Source organism: Hipposideros armiger, unplaced genomic scaffold (genome assembly GCF_001890085.2).
Source record: "Hipposideros armiger isolate ML-2016 unplaced genomic scaffold, ASM189008v1 scaffold_8, whole genome shotgun sequence".
NCBI classification, from domain to species: Eukaryota; Metazoa; Chordata; class Mammalia; order Chiroptera; family Hipposideridae; genus Hipposideros; species Hipposideros armiger.
The window spans coordinates 7,624,727-7,641,919 of record NW_017731358.1 but is presented as its reverse complement, the minus strand read 5'-3'; the positions used below and the strand labels follow the sequence as shown (position 1 = coordinate 7,641,919).

General features: G+C 43.5%; 1 protein-coding gene across 1 annotated transcript in view; it reads left to right on the top strand.

The window, feature by feature from the left end:
* The window catches only part of FBXO40 (F-box protein 40), a 29,004-nt gene extending 12,847 nt beyond the window's left edge, over nt 1–16,157 (top strand). The window contains exons 3-5 of the mRNA XM_019652939.1: nt 7,472–7,504; nt 8,397–10,307; nt 12,938–16,157. Of these exons, the coding sequence (XP_019508484.1) occupies nt 7,502–7,504; nt 8,397–10,307; nt 12,938–13,153 (2,130 nt within the window). The 5' untranslated portion in view covers nt 7,472–7,501 and the 3' untranslated portion in view covers nt 13,154–16,157. The remainder of the gene's footprint in view (nt 1–7,471; nt 7,505–8,396; nt 10,308–12,937) is intronic.
* Nucleotides 16,158–17,193: the final 1,036 nt, after the last annotated feature.

The following is a 17,193-nucleotide window of genomic DNA, read 5'->3' as shown; positions in this document are numbered from 1 at the left end:
GACTTATAGTTGCCCCTAAATAATCTAGCTAGTTAGCACTTTCTTGGCCAATACAAAACAAACAGTAATTTAAAATACTGATACTAGTAATGTAAGCACCAGATATGAAAATTAACTAGCTAATTAAATAACTAGAAAGTTTAAAGGTAGAGAGACTTCTAGCATAGGTGGAGAACTGTAGATGGTGAGGTTGAATAGATTTGGAGGAGAATGGTTATATTTTTAGGGTATAGTGAAAATGCTGGAATCATAGCCCAAAAGCACGGGATCATGGAACCAGATGTGGGAATTATCCTCAGCCAACAGGTTGTGTTAAAATCTCAAGAGGCAAAGGGATTACTTTAATATTTAACGTTATACATTTTCTTTCCCTAAAATTAAATATCTCCACAGCAGGGAATAAGGCTCACAATGTATAATTAATTAGTTGGCTGGCTAATTGGTTAAGAGTTCAAGAATATCTTTGACCTTTAACTTTGACCTTGTCACTTCCACTGAAGTTAAAGCTCAGGAATAAATAATTAGTGCCACATGAGGCAGCAAAATAGTTACTCGCTGACATCATGTGAGGGGTGCTGAGAGGGCCCCTTGCCTAAAAATATCTCCCTGACATCAACCCTGTTTGCCAACTAACATTAAAATTATAGTAAAGAATGTGAAAACTATTATCTGTTAATCCCATTCTCTTTTGCTTGAGTCAGTGATTTAAATATACCTATCATATGCCTTCTCATGACTTTCTTGGCCAACGACACTTGGTCACCACCTCTTCCTCATTCTTCCAAGTTCTGTTCTATTTTGCCCTTGGTACCATCTAAGTTGCTCACACGCCCCTGGCCACTGCCACACAGGTAGCTCTGTGGCATTGTGGTTTCTACAGAATCAATACAACACCAAGGTGAGGAGGGTGGGCACACTTCTTTGGGCCTCAATTTCTCTTGTGGGAAATAAAGAGGTTAAACAAGACCGTTTTCTTTCAAAGTGAGGTTCTTGGACCATCAGCAATTTCTGGGGCTTATATAGGGAAGACTTTCAGGCCTCACCCCAGTCCTACCAAATCAGAATCTGTATTTCCAAAACATTGCCCAGGTGATTCCTACACACACAGAGGCTTTCTGATTACCTGCCTGTTCCAGGTTTCTGATTTATGCCTGCAAGGATTTAGGACAAACAGTTCTGGCAGCATTTCAGAGTTTCTGTTATAACTCGAGCCCCGAGGAAGTCTTTTCTATTCAGTTAAGGCTACATTAAACCTAATAAAGTTGAAAACATTTCTTTTTCTTACTTAAAAAAAAATACATAAATTAGCATATATCTGACATTATTACACCTTCCTCCTAAATTTATTTCAAATTACTACCTTTGAAAGAGGTAGCTCTTCAAAACGCTGTGTTCTTTAGGGTCCTACTCAATTCCATGCAATTTAATCCTATTCAATAAAAGTTGTTTAAGTGCTGGGAGCAGTATTAGCCATACTCACTTTTCTCAGGCCCTCAAAAACCACTTGCTACATTCCTTGAGGGCATTGACAATTGTTCTCCCACGCTCTGCTCCGCTCTTCGCTCTTAGTTGACATTCCAGTCAAAGCTCCTTTTGCCACCCAAAGCTGCTCTCCTGGTCAGAGCACTTCTGCTCCAGTTGTGGCCTTCATCAGGATCTGTCCCCACTCATACCATCACTGCAACTTCTCTCAGGTTGTATGGACTCCTGAAGCCAATCGCAAGAGAGAAGCGGACTCTCAATTGGCACCTTCCTTTTTCTTAATTAGCAGAATAACGTAGGTAAACAATTAAATTACACACTCCAGCCTAGAAAAAAAATATGCCTGCAAGCTGCCTTTCTGGCATCTAAAAGGTCTTCCAGGCCCGATGCAGTACTATGTGAATTCCTAAGTGCTTAAGAAGTAAAAGCTTTGTGGTGATTACAAGGGGCCAAAATGGGGAGGGGGGACTTTGGGGATCTTACATTCTTAAAGGGGTAAGTTTTGTTTTCGTTTTTTTTAAAGTGCTTTGAAGACTATCAAGCTGAAAGTGGTATATACATTGGAGTGAGGGAGAACTGAAAATTGAAAGGCCAGCCAAGAGCTGTGGGAGGGATACAATGGGAAGAAATAAAGGCCTGGACAGGGAGATGATCATGAGAATGACCTTCCTGAGAGAGGAATGACTCACAGTTGGGTGAATCATATATATTAGCCACTTTCCCTACTTTGTATTATTTGATCCTCACACAATCCTATGGAGTGTTATGAGTCCCATTTTATGGATGAATAAATTAGCTTTAGGGAAATTAAATAACGTGCCCAAACTACTTAGCTAATACATGAGAGTGCTCATTAATTATATTGGGGGGGTTTCAGATAAGGCCTCTTTGTGGAGGTAACATGTAAACTGAAATCTAAATGGCAAGAAGGAGCCTGTACTGCCATAGCACACATAAAGAGCAAGGGGAGAATTTTGGTAGAAAGAACAAGTAAAAAGACTCTGTGCAGGAATAAGCAACAAGGCTGGAGCTTCGTGCTCTAGGGAGAGAAAAGAGATAAACCAGGCACGCAGCGGACACTGGTACAGGGCTTTGTGGTCTGAGATAAGGATGTCAGGGTTTATTCCTTGTGATAGAGAACCACTGGAGACTTTAAGTAGGGAGTAACGACCTAATGCTAAAAGTAGATGAGAGATGATGCTTGGACTGGGCAGTCGTGGTGGAGATGGGAAAAAATGGATAGAATGGCCCACTGCCTTTTCAGATCTTTCTCCGAGGCCTTCCTACCTAACTTAACTGGGTAGTAGTTCCTTTGTGATTGGGTGCACAGTACCAAGCTTCTTCTATAATAGCTCAGTGGTTCTTAGATAGAGCTGACAACAGAATCAGCTGGATTGAGTAGGTCTGATTCCATACGTCTGATTTGGTAAGGCCCAGGAATTTACATTTCTAGTCAGTTCCCAGGATAATGCTGATGCTGTTGGTCTGGGTCCCAACCTCAAAGGACCACTATTCCAGCTGACTTGCCCTTGCTTGTTAATGTACTGCTTTCTGAGTGGTCCACACAGCACCACAACCTGCATCAAATAAAGTTTCTGCTCCCCTGCCAGGTTGTAAATATGCCCCAATTTCTTTAAAGAAATATCCGTCGCTCAAAACTCACAAACCTGGTCCTTCCACTTACTTATATTCCACGTAAAGTGCATCTGGTACAACCAGTAACATCTAATTATGTGTAGATCTTTGAACTACTTAAGTCTAAATTATGTTATTTTGACTGCGGTTTCCTCTAGACATGGGAACTTTAAAACATATCTCAGGCACAGTGTTTTGCACATAGACTTGATTGAAGTTTATTTTTAAACAGAGAGAATGTATAGGAAGCAAGAATTTAAAGGGGAACAGAGGGGCATTGAAACTGAAGGGTGAAATGGCACCTGGATAACCATATGTTGTGTCAGGCATAGAGTTTTATCAACTTTTTTCACAGTGAAGAGTTAATCTGTGTGTTTTGATTTAGTAGGTGTTTCATTTTAAATCTCAGAATCCATATTGTAGTGTGGAGTTTTTACCCTAAAACACTTCACTTTCACATTTATAGTCCCTGAAATGTAAAGCCATGAGACCTGGATGCTGTTCTTGTTTCCTCTGTTCACTTGGGGAACAGTATGGGACACAGGACAGAGGAAGACGAGAAAAAAAAATCATCATAGAAATGGAGGTGCTCCTTAATGAAGAGCATCCAGCTCCTCGGGGAAGATTATACATGTAGACACTTTTCTGTGCCCCAACTGGAGGAGGAAAGGCTCTTCCCCTGGTAGGATCTAGTCATTGGCTTGCTTTCTTCCCAAATCATGGCATGGAGCACATGTCTCTGTGGGTCTCTGGGGAGCACAGTGTGATCTAGCAAAGAGGACAGAGTTTGAAGTCAGATAAAAGTGGGCCTTTTTGTGCCTCAGAATCCTGGAATCCTGGTGTGTAAACTGGAAATGGTAATACCCACCTCACATGGTCACTGTGAGGATTAAATGAGATGCTATGTACAAGCACATGTTAGGTACTAAAATATTGTTTTTCTTTCTCCATGACATCCAAAATGCAGAGGAATCACTCAATCTAGGAAAGTCAGACAAACTCCATGGAGGATAAGAATCCAGTCACTGCACTGGAACAGAGATTAGGAGAACAGGGTATCTTTATCTCACAAGACAATCAATGACATATCTAATTTGATCACTGTGGAGCAACACAAACTGGCTCCAAATATGGTGATCAATCAATTAGCTGTCCAAGTTTGCCTGGGACTAGGAGGTCTCCTGAGACTTGGGACTTACAGTGCTAAAACCAGGAGAGTCCTAGGCAAACCAGGACCATTGGTCACCCTGCCTACCCAGCAACAGATTATCCAGAATTGTGGACTGTCCTTTACCTCAGTGGGAACCATTTCCCCAGACATACAACACAAAGTTCAGATGTGATTTTTTTTATGCCCTTAGGCTATATTTATCTTTCTCCTTCTCTCTACTGTCCAGCTTTTCCAAAGAGTGGTCTCTGCTCACTGTCTTTCTGTTCAGCACATGTCCTCGCTCAAAGTCACTTATCTGGTGTAGCTCCAGAGCCTGGCAGAGATCTTTAAATAGCAGCATTAAAAAAAGAAAAGAAAAGAAAGAAAGCATCTCTGTTGCCTGCAGGCATTATTATTTTTCCTCTTAAAGGGGTATTTTCAAATAACTTCAAAGAGCTGGAGAGCAATCAAGATCCACAATAAATGTTCCCAGTTTCAATAACACTGTTCCTAAGAACCATACTTTATAATGCTTAAGAGTAAGAAATGAATGGGCTGAAAGTTCACCACCACTGTCGCTCCATCCAGACACATCCGGCTGCTAGAGCAGAGTTCTCATTACACACATGGACCACAGAACTAGCGGGGCCTGCTTTTTGCTTCCCAGGAGATGGGCTCAACTTGGTGACAGAACCAGGCAGGCAAATATGAAGTAGGACATTCCTGGTGCCAGTGCTTTTTTTCACACAGCTTTATTCCATGTTGTGATCTGCCTCTTCTTTATCACGTAAAAACCAGCAGTGGACTCTGATTGGCCAGACTCCATATTTATTGGTAACTATCTTTTATGAATAGAAAGCAGATGGTCACATTCTCCCAGCCAGGGCACAGGCCCTGCCAACACTGGAGTGTGTGCTTAATAGCTTTCCCCTCCCCTCCAAGCAAACACCACATTTTGAAAGGCCAAGTGTCCTGCAGCACAGCTGAAATGCCACATTTGCTGTTGCAAGAGTGTCACCATTGTTCTTTTTTTTTTAAAGATTTTTATTGGGAAATTGGGGGGATGGGAACAGTGCTGAGGAATTGGGAGAAGGGGAACAGACAAGTTGCTGTTGTTTTATTCTTCAGTCTAGTTGTGGAGGACGTTGCTTCAATGGCCCAAGTTGGCACCATCATTGCGCTCTTCCCAGGCGAGGCAGATCAGTCACAGGCTTTTGGACGGTTGCTCACTGCGGCTGCTGACCGCTCACGCTGGCTGTTGGCTACATACGGTAGCCCATGGCAACCCACTGCCACAGGGGCTGCAGCCTACGCCATCGCCGGCCACTCACGGCAGCCCAGCTCCAGGTCGAGTTGTTGTTCAGCATCTTACCTGTGGAGGGCAGTGTCACTGGCCCTCATATGTGGGATCCGAACCGGGGCCCTCTGGCGTCCCAAGCCAGTTCTTAACCATCGCGCCACTCGGCTGGCCCACTGTTGTTCTTAATAAACCTGATGGCATCATTCAAGGCTATCTCTCACCCTTTCCTTTACATCTGATCACATAGTGTTGACTCTCTTAGCTCGTGGGTCTCTATTCTCTGACTCTACTTCTTCCTAACATCCCCAAAGTGGTCTTACTTAGCTATGAACTTCATGGCTCCGATTTCTATTCTACATTCTTACTTCCCCAGTTATGGCTCCCTCTCTCACTTTTAAGTGGATAATTCTCAAATCTGCTTCTCTCCAGTCTAACCCTTCAGTTTCCCATACACGCGATCTGTCATCACCTCAAGCAACTTGTATTAAACTTGCTGGAGACATCTTTCTTTCCGAAACAATTTCCTCTTCAGATTTCTATTTTTCTCAGAATTATACCCAATATTCTCTCTTTTTGGTTCAAAATCTTGGCATCAACTTTGATTCCCCTTCTTTCCCCATCTCCAGCCAGAAACAAAAATGTTAGTTGATTTTCCCTTGTATTGTCTCCTGTCTCATCTTGCTTATTTCTACTGCCATCAGTCTTACTCATCCAAGACTCCATCACATTCTTTACATAGCAGTTTCTGACTCTAGGTCCTCCACGACTTCTAGTTGACACCCCAGTTACAATGTTAAATGGCTCCTTATTGAGTACCAAATAATTCCAGATGCCTTAGCCTAATACTTATGAATTTCCACAAGTCCACAATGGACTTTTTTCCCACAGAAGTGATCTGGAGTAAAGCAAGAGTCTTCCTAGCGAACATGTATAGATGACTTCATACAAGACAAGTACTGTTCTAAGAGTTTCAGGTATTATATTTAACGCATTTGCTCCTCACAACAGCGCTGAGATAGGTGCTATTATTATCCTCCGTTTACCGATGGGGAAACTGATGAGCAAAGAGGTTAACTAACTTTCCTAAAGTCTCACGACTTCTGACTTGTAGCGCCAGGGTGGAATCCCCTGCTTTCTACCTTTTAACCACTACACTGCACCATCACTCACAAAACTCTGCACCCCCCCCCCACTCCCAGTTTCTCTGGGAAAATCAGATCTGGCAGTACATTCCCACATGGACCAGCTGACCAAAGCCAAGAAGCTGTGTTCCCCTGAAGGCAGGGCATCATCTCTTCTGCTTGCCAGGGTCTCCACTCAGCCTGCTTCTGGAGCCTTGAAGGCTTGACCCCTGTTTTAGCCACAGCACATCTGAAGACCCAGAATAAATGACACATGATAGATATTTCACAGACACTTATACACTGCCCCATACTGAGCTGGATTTCAGCATGTCCTCTAAGTGGGCATGAAGCCCCAATGGGAGAAAAGGCTAAAAGGTTAACTTGGACAAGATGTGTATTGCGGGGGGGGAGGGAGAGGGGTGGAATGTCAGGATAACTGTTGGCAGATAATGGAGGAGAAAAGTTACAAGAAGCATATGTTACACATCCCGTGTTGGTAAGATGTCCCATCAAAGGGCAGTGTGAGTTAGTAAAAAGAGCATGGATAGCATGGCCTGGGTTGGGTCCTGATTCCATCACTTAGCTGCTGTATAACCTTGGACAGGTTATCTAACTTCCCTAGTTTCCATTTCCTTGACTATAAAACAGGGGCAGTGACACCCCCAGGGTGGTGGAAGGAATTAAATGAGAGTGTATGTGAATTCTCTTTTTGGCCCTGTAGGTAACCAAAATACTTTTCTTACTAATAATTCATATTCGTATTTTCATATTTTCCCCTAGCATTACAAAGCAAGAAGAAACTAGGACGCTATGGTAAGTACCAGGTGCTTATTGGATCTTCACTTTTCAGGGGCCCAGGTCTGGCTTCATTTAGCCTGTAGTCCAAGCGGCTGGCGGAGTTGTCCTTACGGTTTGTTGCTATTTATTGGCTTACTGCCAAACCAGCGATGCTAGAGCAGAACCTAGTAGCATTTGACACGGAGTAGGGGGAAAGCAGAGAGCTGAGATTTGTGAGCAAAGATTTTTAGTAAAATGTTAAAAAAGGAAAAAGTGCAGCAATAACCTAAATGGCTAACAATTCCTTCATTCGGCAAATATTATCGAGTACCTACAATGGTCCAGGCCCAGTGACAGGTGCCTAGGGGATGCAGATATGAACAAAATCAGACAGGGCCCCTGTCCTCCCAGCACGCCCCCTGGTGGTAACTGGTTAAATGAATGAGCACTTTCTCATGCTGGAATGTTACTCCGCCGTTATGAAGAAAGTTTGTAGAGAATAATGAATAAAACAGCCTTGCTCATGTTACAATAGTAAGTTAAAAAGCTGGATGCAAAACTGTATTATATAATATTAACTGTTTAATATAAATCACCCATAATCCACAACTCAAAAATAACAATTGTCAACGTTGTACTGCATTAGATTCAGCTTTGTTTTATTCTATTCTAAACACATCCACTACATACATAGAATAAACTACTGGAAAATAAAGAAGAGAGTGTTGACAGTTGTTGTTTCTGAGTTATGGGATTATGAGTGATTTTTAAATTTTTTTCTCTATGATTTTCTATATTTTTCAAGGCTCCTATAATAAGCCTGTATAAACAGGAAATAAGTCCATTAAAACACAGTCACAGACGCACTTAGAGCTTCTCTCCTAGCAGTCATTTGTTTTCTCTTTCCCCTTGCCTTTCGTGTGTTCAGGGCAGGGCACGCAGGCCTCCACCTGGGCAGCACAGGCATTGTGAGGGATGTTTTAACCGTCACTGTCACATTCCTGTGGAGCCCAATGTCTCCTGCCTGGTGATAAACTGCCACCTGTCCTGTGGCGCTACCTTCCACATGTGCAAAGAGGCAGAGCACGAGCTCCTCTGCCCCTTAGAGCAGGTTCCATGCCTCAACTCCGAATACGGCTGCCCCCTTTCCATGTCCCGCCACAAGCTGGCCAAGCACCTGCAGGTGTGCCCCGCCAGTGTGGTCTGCTGCTCCATGGAGTGGAACCGCTGGCCGAACGTGGACTCTGAAACAATCCTTCATGAGAACATCATGAAAGAGACTCCCAGTGAGGAGTGTTTGGACACAGCCCTGGCCCTTCAGGACCAGAAGGTCCTTTTCAGATCTTTGAAAATGGCAGAGCTTTTTCCAGAAAATCGAGAGCCCACTGAGGAGGAACCTACTAGAAATGGAGAAGCCCGCTGGGAGGAACTGGGAGGCGCGGTGGGTGGAGCAGACGCCACTTTGGTACCACAGAGCTGTCTGTCGGCCACCAAGGAAGAGCTGGCAGAGCTGAGCCAAGAAGAACGTGAGGCGTTAGCCAAAACCAAAGAAGGGATGGACCTGGCCAAGTTTGGCAAGTGGGAAAATATTTTCAGCAAAGAGCATGCAGCCTCTGCTTTAACAAACTCATCGGCGAGCAGTGAGAGCAAGAACAGGAATGGCCCTGGGAAAGAACAAATTTCCAACAGCAATAACTTGGTAGTCGAGGGTGCTGCCCAAGGGAAAGAACCACAGGAAGACCAGAAGCAACAGGACTTTCATGCAGTTGTGGAAACAACGGGGCTTGCCCCTTGGCAGGATGGTGTCCTGGAAAGACTGAAAACCGCTGTGGATGCAAAGGACTATAATATGTACCTGGTGCACAATGGGAGGATGCTTATCCACTTTGGTCAGATGCCTGCTTGTACGCCTAAGGAGAGGGACTTTGTTTATGGCAACCTTGAAGCTCAGGAAGTGAAGACTGTTTATACCTTCAAAGTGCCTGTGAGCTACTGTGGGAAGCGGGCTCGCATTGGCGATGCCATGTTGAGTTGTAAGCCAAGTGAACACAAGGCGGTAGACACTTCAGATTTGGGGATCACTGTAGAGGACCTGCCCAAATCAGATCTCATCAAGACCACCCTCCTGTGTGCCTTGGAAAGAGAGCTCAAAGGTCATGTCATCTCTGAATCCAGGAGCATTGATGGGCTATTCATGGATTTTGCTACACAGACATACAATTTTGAGCCAGAACAGTTTTCCTCTGGGACAGTGCTGGCTGACCTAACGACTGCTAGCCCAGAGGGGCTCCATGTGGAGCTCCACAGTGAGTGTGTGACCAGGAGACACAACAAGAGCAGCTCTGCCTTCACTTTTACTTGCAACAAATTCTTCAGGAGGGATGAATTCCCCTTGCATTTCAAGAATGTCCACACAGACATTCAGTCATGTCTTAATGGCTGGTTCCAGCACCGATGCCCCCTTGCCTACCTGGGATGTACATTTATTCAAAGCCATTTCCGTCCCCCAGGGCAAAAGGCAAAAGTGATCTACAGTCAGGAGCTCAACACCTTTGCCATCAAGCCGGAGGTTGCTTCTGAGCTCAGTGAGAGAAGGAAAAACAACCATTTCTCAGGCCATGGAGGGAAAAGCCAGAATTCTCTAACCAGCCTGCCCTTGGAGGTTTTGCAGTACATTGCTGGGTTCTTGGACAGCATCAGCCTGTCCCAGCTTTCCCAGGTGTCCGTGCTGATGCGGAATATCTGTGCCACTTTGTTACAAGAGAGAGGGATGGTCCTCCTGCAATGGAAGAAGAAGAGGTATTCCCATGGCGGCACTGCCTGGAGAGTCCACAGAGAGGCAAGTAAACACTCATTCATTTATTCCTTCATTCAACAAATATGTATTAAGAGCCTTTTATATGCCAAACACTGTATGTACTAGGTACTGGGATTGTATTAGGTTACTGGGAATAAGACATAATTCCTGAGCTCAAGGAAGACAGACCTATAAATATATAAATGGCAATACAGATTGTAGTACCTATTTATCTCTACATATGTCCCGGATAGTTGATGTTTGCTCACACGATCCATTTTCCAACCTTCTTCGCCAACATCTGTCTCCCAAGAGGCTGATCTCTACAGACTGCCCTGACCGTCTCCCTTGGCCTCCAGCTTCCCGTTGGGCTAACCTAATGGGGGCATACCAGCAGGTGGTGGGAGAGAAGGGGAAGAGTGAGTTGACATTTCTGTTCTTCTGGCTTCCTCTTTCTGTATTTTCCCTCCATGACACTTTGCACTGGCTGTGTCCCTCCACAGAAGGTGGCTATATCAGGTGGCTCTCTCCACACAATTGCTCATTCTAGGTTCCAATGACCTCCCTCCTTCCCTTTCAGGCCTAGGGTAGTAACACTCTAGAGCAGTGCTTCTCAACCTTCCTAATGCCGCGACCCCTTAATACAGTTCCTCATGTTGTGGTGACCCCCAACCATAAAATTATTTTCGTTGCTACTCTATAACTGTAATTTTGCTACTGTTATGCATCGTCATGTAAATATCTTATTGTTTTCCGATGGTCTTAGGCGACCCCTGTGAGAGGGTCATTCGACCCCCAAAGGGGTCGTGCCCCACAGGTTGAGAACCGCTGCTCTAGATTGTTACTAGCCCAGGTACAGCACTAGAGCTTGTGACTTTCCTATGCAAATTGCCCACAATTTGTATATCATTCCTTTTTTAAATTCTCTTCAAATTACCCAATTTGAGTATGCCATCTGTTTCCTGCCTGGACTGATTGATACAGTATGCCAACAAATTCCCCTCAGTCTCATGTCAACTAATTTTTTTAAACAGTTTTTGCCTTTGTTGAAGGCATGCTGAAATTCTAAAATAAGTTGATTTCCCCTGGTTCTAATGCCTATTAAACTTTTCAAAAAACTGCAGTATAAATCAAAGAATCTCTCCCTTTGGAAAAATCTTATTCTTTTTTCCCCCAATTTATACTTGCTTAACTGTATTATAACTTCTATCACCTGTACCATACAGAAGTGAAACTCCTAATTCATTGTTCCAAGATGCCCTTAGCATTCTTTCTCATGGTAAATATGTTGGTAATATGAACCACAAATTTATGTGCCCATTTAGGTCAACAATTCCATAATCTCGCAGCTGTTTCTTCCTAATATGTGGCTATGTTGGGGGTTAGAGTTGTTTGCATCTATTTTTATTGATCATGTTTAAAATATCTGCATATTTTCCATTATTCCCTGAGCAGTTTTCAAAAAATAATTATGAGATTCTCCCTCATGTATCCATGCCTGCATCCATGTGTTAAGTAAATACTGACTGCCAACAACCACATGTTAGGGATAAACATGAATGCGACTAAGACCCTGCCCTTCGGGAATTATATAATCTAGAACTGCCTCAGCTTCCTCTGTGAAATCAGATGTAAGTAATTTACATACTAGAAATCCCATTAATTTTTGGCTCATGTTTGTCCCTGATTCAATGATTGCTGACCACTGAATATCATTTGGGAGAAACTAATTTCCTGCAGAAAGAAAGAGAATTTAGTTGGAGCTAAAGGATGCTCATATTAAAATGGCTTTTTAATGTAAAAAGGAAAATAGTTCTACGGTCCCAGGAAACATTTTTCTTACATAGGAACAACGTCAAGAAACTGAGGGTGAAGTGTTCATATTGAAAGGGTTATCAGGTTATGTCTACCCTCATAGCCAGATTTCAAAACTAGTGGAAAGGCCAGAGGATATTTGAGTAACAGACTCCTAGATTTCTCCTAAGATTTCTATTCTAATGATACTCTTATTAATTAGTAGGTTTTTAGTTTCAAGCAATAGAAAGACAGTTTAAAGTGGCACAAACAATAAAGGGAATTTATTGGCCCATACAATCAAAAAGTCCAAAGGGAATGGCTTCAGGTAAAGCTTGATCTAGCAGCTCAAGGAAATGCCCTCAAATTATGTTTTTCTTTCTAGTTCTTATCCCTACTTCCTCAATAGTGGTGCCATGCTGATACACAGTGCTCACGTGGTGGGCCCTGGTGGCTTCTAGCAACTCCTAAGACTGCAGCTTCTCAGTTCAAGTACAGAGGAAAAAAGAGAATCTGCTTCTTGATATCTCAAAAACAAGTTCTGGAGTAGAGTCTCATTGACATTAATTGTCCAGATTTGAACCAGATGTCTGTTCTAGAACTGGTGTGTGTGTGGTGTGGGGGGGTGTCAATATGCAGATGGGTGTTAGTCATCACAACACAATGCATGGCTGGTTGGGAAGGTTATTAACTGGAAGGGGGAACTAGACATTGGGTGCTGGAGAAGGAACTAACAAAATATCTGCAGCAGCCACTAAACACTCTCTGGAAGCTAAAAACAGGAAGAGCAGAAAGGCATTTTCTTATATTGTTCAAATAAAGCCAGCCTGAGGCTATTGCCCCAATGTTCACTTTTGAGCTTCTGTCTTTCCCAACAGATCTGGCAATTCAGCAGCCTATTCTCCAAAATCAAGAGCTGGGAGTTTAATGAAGTCACCTCCATGTCTGAGCACTTGAAGGTCTGTCCTTTCAACATTGTAGAGCGCAAGACTGACCCAATTCTTTTGACTAGCATGTGTCAGCCCCATGAGCAGGCCCGAGAGAGCTTAGTCGCCACCTTTAGAGCCAGTCCACGAGGAAGACATGCCAACTAAAGATTCAGATGCCACATTCTTGGATTCCCCCTCAGAGTTACCGGAAGTAGGACAGAGTGTGGTTTTGAGGACTTCCTTCTGTAATCTGCATACGTGCTTATCTGAGTGTATTGGAACATGCAGTGTCCTTCAAAACCTGAGCTGTTGCACAAGGTCTAAGAAGTTCCTAAGCCCTGGCTTATACAGTTGTTATAGTGCCATATTGATGACTTATTTCCTTTCCTTTTTTTTTTTCTAAAATAAATCAGTCTGTGGAGAAAATAGGTAACTTGAGGCCATCTGGAAGATGAACCCATGTCCTTAGGAGATGAGAGAGCAATGAATTCCATAATCAGCATAGCCCTGTGCTTTTGTGGGGGGCTTTTTAGTTTACAAGTACGTTCAGATTTGTGGGGCAGGTAATGCAGGGATGCAGACTGAAGTGCCTCCCAGGGCAGTTTGAGGGTCTTGACAGTCAAATCTAGGGCTTTTTTTTAAGTTGCCCCACTGCCTCTAAGCCCAGACAGTCTGAACACAGCCCAACAAAGTAGAGACCTTGGCTGAGCACAGTGGCCTTGAGGACACCACATACCAACGGATGAGAGACAGAAATGAGGTTACAGAGTTTGTTGCATAGAATCTTGGCAACATGTAGGACAACCTTCAAAAATGAAGAAGATTCTGAAGAAAATTCTATATTATGGATAAAATTAGGACAAAAGACCTTAAGCCTACATTTAAACATTTTAATAATGACTTAAGAGTCAAGGTTCTTTTCTTCTGAAAATTATATTGTATGTCTAGATTAGGGAGAGCACAGGTATAGCCCACCTGTGCTACCTGAAATGACCTCAGGGCGCTAATACCAACTTCAGTGTCATGCAGGAATGCAGAGATTAGCCCAAGGAGACAAGGCTCACTGCATGTTCAGGGGCACCAGTCACAGGCCCTAGATACCACTTGAGTACCCCATGGGGGATCTTGGGAAGAAAGATATGTAAACATGGTGGTTCCCTATAATTGCTCCTATCTACTCTTGCTCATGAGTCCAGTCTGTCAAAAATGGGTGATACTGCTAGGATTTGGTAACAGTGAATACTCATGAGAACAAAAGTGAAAGAAAAATACATAATAGGAACTGACTTCCCCTAAAGCAGGGTTTCTCAGAACTGTTGACATTGTGCACCGAATAATTCTTTGTCATAAAGGATTGTCCTGTGTGTTATAGGATATTTTGTAGCATCCTTAGCCTCTATCCATAGATGCCAGTAGCACCCCCACAGCTGCAACAACCAAAAATGTCTTCAGGCATTGCTAAATATCCTCTGAGAGCAAAATTGCCCCTGGTTGAGAACCACTTCCCTAAAGGAGAACATTCTGGTGGCAATAAGACAAGCTTTTTAGTACAGCAAACTCTTAGCTCACATAGTTATCTACAATGGTTATGATTTCATCAACAATTCTTTATTGAATACATAGGTCTCAGACACATGGTGATTTTAGGTTGGGAACCAGATGGAGCTGATTTGCTTGGTGTGGCTTCAGGCCCTTGGGTCACATGTACAAACATATCCTTTCAGCTCTCTCCAGGTGTAACTAAAGCCAGGAAAGTTGCTATTTATCTTGTGTTTACAGCCCTCTCACCTTAGTTGGTGCCATTTCCCCAGCAATCCTAGCAGTCCTCAAGCAAGTGAGACAGAAAGGAAAAGGAAGACAGGCATTGTAGGGAAGATGAAAACAAAGAATTGAGACTCCCCCCTCCCCCCAAAAAAAATCTAGTTGCTCTGAACGCTTGTTATCTCCCGGACCTCTCTCTGAACGTGGTCTGGAGCTAATGTAGATGAAGTTGATGACACCTCCGAGAAGAGTCAAGAAGGCATGGGAGCAAGTTCCGGAATAGAAGGATGCTTATCTTTTCATTATAATATGCCACTTGGTACTGTAACTCTACTTTTCCTCAGCCCTATCCTTATTGTTTGGTTCATATTTCACATTTGTATATAAGGCACCATTTTCTAAACCTATCACTAGAGTGTAAGCTAAGATTTTATTATTCAGTGAAGATGAGTGACTGGAAATAACTAAACACTGAAATGGGGGAAAAAGGGAGAGTTCTCCAGGTTATCAGTCAGTTCCATGTGTTTTGAATCTGGCCCTTCCTTTATAGAGAAAGAAAGCCCCAAAGTTCATACTGGGTTTCTTATTTTTACTAGAAAAAGAGAGAAAGGGGAGCCATAGGCCAAGGGAGATGAAAATCAGGGGCTCCTGTTAGATGGGTGAGAACTATAGAGAAAGCAAGAGAGCAGAGGGCTTTCCCTTCACAATCTGGGTGGCTGGGGGCAGGCTAGGGTTCAGGAGAGTGATCAGGAGAGTGCCACACTGCTCTGTGGGCTGCGTATCTCCAGTCACATTCTACTTTCCCAGTTGCTGCCTTCAGAACAATATTGAATTGATCAACATCATCAAACACATTTTATAAGATATCTAATTGTAGATGTTGCAGAAAAGCAGGGTACTGCAGTTTATCTCACTGGTCTACACAGACAAGCACATTTGATGGTGAGAAGGCAGCTGGAATGAAAGGGAAACCTTTTGGGGAGACTGGATTAGACAGAAGATGATTTGGTTAGTGAGATAAGGCTGGAGTGAGCAGCATGAGCAATAAGCATTATCTGACAGAGGCGAGACAGCTAGACACGGCTTCAGGTTAAGAAGCAGCTGAGGGGCGTGAAGAGGGACTGTGTATCCAGGAATTGGAGCCTGGATGGAGAGTTGACTATGAGTATTGCCACCAAGATAGTCAGCCCAGAGTAGAAATCAGCCAAACTTGGAAGGTAAGGTCTGTAGAACTGAAGAAGAAAAGGATCTTTTTGCCTTACTAGCACAGGGATCTGGAAAAGAAGTTTCTGTCTTATAATAAAGGGAAAAGTCAAAAGTAAGGCGGGACTTAGAGATCTAACTGGAAAACCACTGTGAAATTCTGATCTCTGTGTGATGTCAAATAAAACTGAAGTGAAGAATGAGATTCTGTATGTCTTTGATGACTTACCTCTGTATACTGGAAATCCCAATGTCTCTATCAGCAGAAATAAAAGCTCGTTTGCACTCTGAAAAGCTGAGTGAATCTTGTAAGTTAGGTCCAGAGACAGATTTGTGATTGATTCACTGGCATAGAAGACATTGTGTGTGTCTTGAAGAAAAGCCAAGGAACAAACCTGTGGGACACAGTGCTCTAGGCAAGCGGGCAGCTCACAACTTTATGCAGCCCTGGAGCACCTATGAGTCTCAGTCACTAATCCTAGCTCCTTGAGTCCATCTTTGTCTCCTCCATCTTTGAAAGCTGGACCCAACTTCAGCACAGATTTCTATGTCTTACCAACCAAAGATTCCCTACACCAATCCAATCCCTGACTTTGATTTAGATTTTATTTTAATTAGGCCTAAGAGCTCCCATCTCTGACCTATGGAGCCCAATGGCCTGAGCCAGGATAAACCCACCATGCCCTGGCCTCTCATTCTTCATCCCCATGCTTAGCTTGTTGATTCACCTTCTGTCCTGAACTGGCCGTCCAAACATCCTCACCATTTTTCCTATCAGCCTTGACCCTGGACCACACAGAAGCTTCATGGGCTCCTTCCATCTACCCTCTTACTTGGCCATTGATTTCAGTCATCCAGCTACAAAGAAGCTTGGACTTGACTGAGTAGTGGCCAATCAAGTAGTGTCTCTGACTAAATCCTCTTAACACCTCATTGGAGCCTTCGTTCCTTTAGCTTTCGTCTTTTTTTGTTGCCAAATCTCCCTTTTCCTCCTTCCTAACCCCTAATTTGTGCTTCTTCTTCAAGAATCTTCGTGTCCTAAAAGAATGTAGTCATTACTAGGCAGAAGGTGGCTGGCCTCTCACAGCTGCTGAAGCCAGTAGAAGTAGACACTACCTGGCCTGTTCCCCTACTTTACCACCATTCCCCAGGCTGATCTGTTTTTGACTGGGTTTAAGTACAGCCTAAGGACAAGGTCCAGCCCTTGCCATCCAGGGCACAGGGGTGGTGAGCAGTGGCAG